General features: G+C 41.9%; 1 protein-coding gene across 2 annotated transcripts in view; it reads left to right on the top strand.

Moving 5' to 3' along the window:
* The window catches only part of cnnm2b (cyclin and CBS domain divalent metal cation transport mediator 2b), a 50,902-nt gene that overhangs the window by 40,851 nt on the left and 3,207 nt on the right, over positions 1 to 6,844 (top strand). Inside the window, exons 4-6 of one of the 2 annotated variants that reach the window (XM_017416809.3) lie at positions 1,119 to 1,288; positions 2,661 to 2,754; positions 4,375 to 4,437. In XM_017416809.3, the coding sequence (XP_017272298.1) occupies positions 1,119 to 1,288; positions 2,661 to 2,754; positions 4,375 to 4,437 (327 nt within the window). The remainder of the gene's footprint in view (positions 1 to 1,118; positions 1,289 to 2,660; positions 2,755 to 4,374; positions 4,438 to 6,844) is intronic. The other variant, XM_037975004.1, reaches the window with a different exon arrangement.

Raw genomic sequence — 6,844 nt, forward strand, 5'->3', positions numbered from 1 at the left:
AAACAAAAGACCACCCGCGGAGGGTGAGAAGGGAATTTTTTTTAAATATATATATATATATATATATATATATACATGTAGTCCTGTATGTGTGTGTACGTTGAGCGTGTATTTGTTTCTCCATTATTGTCACATTTACACACAGCCTATTTACATCAACACAAAAAGCCTTAAATGCCGACCTTTGTGTGTGTGTGTGTGTGTGCTCCTTTCTTCTGCCACGGTGACACAACCCATGTCTGAGTTCAGAGAGAGGAGCACTTTTATTCTCCCGTAGCTTCTGTGTTACTTTCTCTCATGATGTAAAGCTGCTCCTAAAGTCTTACACCTTCAGGTGATTTGATTGTTGTTGTTGTTGTTTTTTTTAACTTTCTTTTCACCAATAAAATGTAAACAAGATTCATTATTGCATTCATACCTGGTACCTCCAGTGGACTAGACTGTGTTTAATGAAGTGACTTGTTACTCTGGTACATACCCTTGTTAGTACCCAGTTTGTACCCTTTAAGTACCAGGTACATCCCTGGTGGGTACAAGTACATGGAATGTACCAGGTAAGTACTCAGTACATTCAAGCACCAGGTTTTCTGATGTATTTCTCCCTTAATTATGATTTTGCTCAAATATAAATAGGTCATCTTTCATTTTAAATATTAGGCTTAAGGTGTTTTACTGGTAATACACCAGAATTAATCAGCTAATTCAGTTATTTCACAGTGTTTTAATGCTCCTCCTTGTTGTTAGAATTACCCTCCACCGTAGGTCTGCCTGAAAAATGAAATGCTGCATTTTTATTTGAATCATGTAAAGTTTTTACAGCAAACCTCACAATAAAATGATGTAAAGATTGTGTTTGCAGAGATTTATTCAATCTGTTCCAAAGTTGCTTTCTAATTTAGAGTAAAAAATGATGCTGCAGTAGTGGAAATATGAACTTTAAAGCTTACATTTTCAGAGTCTTTTGGGGGAAAACACTAGTTTGACTCATATCACTTGGAATCAAACCAGAGTTTAGATTTTAGCCGCTCTTTTCAAACTTGTCGACGATGAGAAAAATAAATGTTCATATTTAGTCCGTGAAATGTAACAAATCTACTTTTTTGTGTCCGTTTCTGCAGAGGTGGAGCCGTTCTCCCCGGTGCAGATGTCAGAAAAGATCCTGCTGCGGTTACTGAAGCACCCGAACGTCATCCAGGAGCTGAAATACGACGAGAAGAATAAGCGAGCAGCAGAGCACTACCTCTTCCACAGGAACAAACCCGTGGACTATTTTATCCTCATTCTGCAGGTGGGCAATCACGCTGAGGCGTAAAACGGGACAAACAGCAGGAGTTTCTGAAAAAATCTAATCAAATCTAATGTTGGAATGACTTCTGAAGAGGAAGTTGTTACCAGTTTTGATCAATCTTCAGCTACTGAAGTTGGACCTCAGTGAAGCTAAGAAGTCTTTAAATAGTAAAAGTATACTTTTACTAAAATCTTATAGTTTTTGATACTTTGTGGGTTTTTGGTGATAGCGTGTAAGATCCTCACGTTGAACAGATTTAGGAGAGATGCTCTTCCATCCTGAAAACTCTTCAGCTGCTCTTTAGCTGCCGGAGGCATCGTGTTTCTCTGCCTCTCATGTATTCAAGTTGTGCAACATATTTTGCTAAGTGATTGTTTTCCTGTAAGATTCGCTGCAAGGACTAGAAGTACTTCCAAAACCAGCTTCACTTCAAACAAACTACCTTGACGTTTTGTATTTTTTGGGACGTCGTTCCTGGAAGTTGACGTTCATTGTCGTTCACGTTGTCTGAGCTTCTGTTTCTGCTGATAAGCAACTGGCTAAGTCAGACTGTGTGAATGTGTGTGTGTGTGACCATGTATTTAATACATTGTGGGGACAATTTTCCTAACATATACTACCTTGTGAGGACCGACTGCTCCTCGTGGGGACCAAAGCCTGGTCCCCACGAGGAGAAATTATGTTTTTGGGTTAGGGGTTAGGTTTAGGACTAAGGTGTGAATTGAGTTTAGGTTTGGTTTAGGGTTAGGTGTGTACTGGTAATGGTTAGGGTTAGGGTAAGGGTCAGGGTTAGGCTGTAGTTAGGGTGTAGAAATGAATGGAAGTCAATGGAAAGTCCCTGCAAAGATAGAGAGACGTGTGTGTGTGTGTGTGTGTGTGTGTGTGTGTGTGTGTGTGTGTGATTGATTAAAGCTGCAGCTGCTTATCAAACTTTGTCTCACAATCCGTTTTTTTCTGTTACTCCGGTGAAGCTTTTCTGCTTCCTGCACACGTGCAGATATGTCCAGACAGGAGGGAGAATATTCTGTTTATTACAGACTCTGTTGGCCGTTTTCCTTCAATTAACACATAACTTAAAATACCAAAATAGCTCATTTTTTTGTTTTCGTGCCAACACATTTTCTACCTTCAGCCCTCAGAAGTTTACTCACTGAGTTTTTCCCTTTGGGCACTTATATTTTCAGTAACGTCTTTCATCATGTCAAACATAAAGCACAGAGACGCAAAATTCTTCTAAATACTGAAGAAAGTTCGCTGTCAGAGACCCACTCTGCGGTTAGGAATGTGTTTTAAAAGAACACAAAGAGCTTTAAGCAAATCTAAAATTGCTTTCGCTTTTATTGAAGTTCCTCCTGGTTGTTTTTGGTCTCAGGGGAAGGTGGAGGTGGAGGCGGGAAAAGAGGGAATGAAGTTTGAAGCGGGACCGTTTTCCTTCTACGGGATGATGTCTCTGACGGCGTCGCCTGGTAAGATATCTCTGTTTGTTTCTTTCTTTTATTACTATTCTGTTCTCAAGACATCCACAGGACATAACTGAACAATATGGATGACCAACAAGATGGAACTAACGAAAGAAAAACAACATAAAAGTATGATTTTCTCTCATGTGTTAACTTGGAGCAACATACTATACGATAGGATACAGGAAGAATAGACAGCTGTGATAATAATATTAAATAACGGTGATAAAGCTTACAGTTATACTATGATTGATAATGTTATGTTAACATATAATGTACCCTTGTAGGGGTGTAATGGTACACATAAATCAGTGCGTAGTGGAGTGACATTTCAGAATCTGTTCGGTTGGACAGAAAAAAGCAACAAATGCTCGTTCCAGAAGCAGAGACAGAAAAACAAACCACTCTAGTTTGGTGGAGGCTCTGAGGAAGCTTTAATGAAAATCTTATTCATTCAGTATAAACTGTAAACAGCGTCCTTCAGGACAAGCGTCAAACAGAAAGCTGACTCTCTTTTGTTGAGATGATTATGGAGCAAACTTCGTCTGGACCTGATGTAAAAAAAAAAAGGCAATACAGAATTAAATATTATCTCTGAAAATGAAATTACGAGATGAAAAATAGAATAAAATGTTCAACAGTCACACCTAGCTCCTCAGTTGGCGGCTGGTATGCTGTTCGTACACGGGTGCTGATTATTTATTATTGATCACTAGATACCAGAGCACTTCTCAAAGTGTGCGATAATGACCCTTTTGACTTTCCGTATGCCCGCCTCTCGCTCTCTGCTGCTGCCGTGGATCACAGGTGAACCTTTCCACACAGCTGGTTAGAAACAAACAGGAAACAGGCAGGGCTTTGAGCTCCTGTGTACCGTCAGAGCGCACCATTCTTGCTTTGCTTTGGGGTTGAGTGCTTGAGGCAGAAAAATAAAGAACAATATTTTAAATAATTTGCCTTTTAGGCATGAATGTGTTCTTTGTATGACAGCGTGCACCAGTTCTGTGCTCTTACACCCCTAATATCCAGAGTTTTGTTTTATTTTACATTAAGTGGTTATTAAGAGATCATCATAATGGAAAACAGATAAGTAAACTGTTGAGGTGAAGCGTTGCCAATGCAAAATCTTAGACTTTCAAACTATTATCAAAAAAGTGAGAAACTTGTTTGGTTGCCTCTGAATGTTTGCTTTGTTTTCACCTCGGCGCTGAATAGTATTCATTATTCACCGATCTTAAAATGCTTTTATTTTCCTGAAATTAGTAAAGGGTAAAGAGTCACCCCGTGTCATAAGCAAACGTGAAGAGAAAGCCACCTAGTGATGCCCTCGTTCTCAGTTCATTCATAAACTTCAGCACCATTCTCAGCTTTTCTCACTCAGTCTGGTGGTGGGATCTGAGAGCCCCCTGCTGGTCAAACAGTGGAACTTCCTTCCTGTGGAGTGCGAGACTTCGAAATCAAACCAAACTTCACCTTCCGGCTGATTGGTGTCAGAAAAGCTGGTTGTTCCTGACTGTCCCTTATCTTCCAGATTCAGACGAATTATTTCTGCTCTGTTGATTGTTTCTGCACTTTGACAGACTCTCCTCTTCTTTCTTTGCTTCTTTTGTCCTCTTCTTTCCCAAGTGCCACTGTCCCTGTCTCGTACATTTGCAGTCAGTAGAGCAGAATCATTAGCAGGATCTCCAGGTACTGTGGCTTTTACTGTCTATACACACTCATCATACTAACAAACCTCCATCCCTCCATAGATTTCCTCCCTTTGGTCCTCACGCTTTCAGTAATTTTGTGTTTTATGAGCAGCAAAGCACCGATGTGTCCGTTTGGCCCTGAATGCAGCAGGTAGTGGAAATGTTGTGTGTGTGAAAAAGCAAAAAAGGGGTGAAACAGAAAAACAGATTCCGACTTAACGCCCTCGTCTCCCGAGCCATTAGTCAAGTGGCTGAATGGTGTTGCAAACTGGAGGCCCCAGAGTGGAATCAGGCTCCGCCCCCCTTCGCCCCTAACCTTTAACCCTCCGACTACATAAACAAGACATTCGGCTACAGCCCCCTGCTGGACGCCGCTGAGCGCACATAGAAAGACACAGCCTCGTACATATGTTCACGTGAACACACACTCAGCGCAGAACTGCAGACGGGCTGCCAAACACACACACACACACACACACACACACGTATGTTTCCGAGCAGATACACTCTCCTTCTGTCTCTAGCAGTGACCCACATTGTGCTTCTTCAGATGTTTTCCCCACCCAGTCCGATGTGGTGCTTTGCACAACGTTAAGTGTGTAGCTGCGTGAATGTGTGTGTTCTCAACACACCACACTACCATCGTTTTGTGCCCCTGCAGCCCCTAGAAAGTGAAGTTTTAATCAACAAGAGTTCACATGCCGGGTCTTTGGCTCTCTGCGCGCACACACACACACACACATATTCCAACACAGGATTACATACATTCCAGTCCGCGTAGTAGCATTAGCGCCGGCCGAGCTGTTTCCACTTTGTTGTGCCTGAGATTTCCACTGGACTTCTTTAAGAAGTGGAAAACATAATCTGGCTTTAATTAAAAACTGCTCGAAGAAAAGAAACAGAGTAAATCCTTTAATGTGTCAGCACATCGAAGGAAGCAGCGTCACTGGAGCGCCGCGACTCGAGGTGGCCCGATCCGAACCGGCGAAATGTGGGACAAAGAGTCATGATAGCTGTCAGAATTCACCATTTTTCTATGTTTTTGGTTTGAATTCTTATGCTTCTAACATAAAAAAATTATTGTTTGGGAGTTTTTGTAGTTTAAACCCATCAGGGTTTTGTTAACAATGAAATTAAATGAGTTCCAATCAGTTACAGAAAGTCTTTTAGACCTTTAGAGAGCTCAGAATATTTCAGCACAGCTCATTTCTGACGACTTTAGCTTTAACGCTCTCCACCGCTTGATTTCCTCCCTCAGATTGACTCTTCTCCTCACAGCTTTCAGACGCTGTTTCCTTTCAGAAGGAGAAGAAGAACAAGAAGAAGAACTAACTTTTACTCTTTCCACCTGGCATCTGTGGTTCCATCGTTCTCCCTCTGTTTACATCCAGGGATTATTTTACTGACTCAATATCCATCAAGGTTGTTTGAAGTGAACTGTTCAAATGCAAACAAACAACTCATAATTGTTGGCAACAAACCATGACTCTGCTGATTTATTTACAAATTATGATGCATGTTTAGTAGTTATTTTTATCATAGATGATACACATGTACAAAACACTACGAAACAGAAAAATGGTGTATGTTGACAGCGTTTATGGCTCTAAATGGTGACAGGTTGTCCAAATTTGGACGTCAGACTTTAAAAACAAACACACTCAGTAATAAACTATGCAGATTATTACCTCTGCGTTTAATATTCCGAGTCTGTTTGAATTCAAGCACCACATTCCAGCCCTACGGCAGTGCAGTTGTTGAAGCTGTCGCCTCACAGCAGGAAGGTTGTAGGTTCACCTCCCGGCCCGGGGCCTTTCCGTGTGACGTCTGCACGTTCTCCGCATGCACACACGGGTCTTCTGTAGGTTCTCCGGTTTCCTCCCACACACCAAAAACATGCATGTTAGTTTTAATTGCTAACTCTAAATTGTCCCTAGCTGTGAATGGTTGTTTGTCTCTAATGCCCCTTTTACACGGGCTCCGAAGGTCCCGGCTCCACTCTACTCGGCTCGCTTTGCGAGCGTTTACATCTGCATTTTTTCGAGGTTGGCCCTGCTTCGTGGGTGGCGCAAGCTTAGCTCCTGTTTACTTATTGGTCGTGGGTGTGACCAGATGCAAGCATAAAGAGCAGAAGGTAGGAATATAAACAACAGCGTTAGCTTACCCTGCAACGTTTCTGCCGTCTGTCCCCCAGCTGAAGGCGCTGTAAAGCCTGAAATCTCCGGCGGATAACAGCTGTCCTGCTCCGCGCAACAATGGCGGCATCCAGAGCATTTCTTCCACTGCGCCTTTCTTCCTGAAGTATTAGGAGAATCCTCATAAGTTTAAAAAACAGTAACAACACAGGGCCAACGTTGTCCACAGCGCTTCCGTTGTTTACACAACTTGCGCCAAGTTTCGGTAGC

This window comes from Kryptolebias marmoratus, linkage group LG3, assembly GCF_001649575.2.
Source record: "Kryptolebias marmoratus isolate JLee-2015 linkage group LG3, ASM164957v2, whole genome shotgun sequence".
Taxonomy (NCBI): Eukaryota; Metazoa; Chordata; class Actinopteri; order Cyprinodontiformes; family Rivulidae; genus Kryptolebias; species Kryptolebias marmoratus.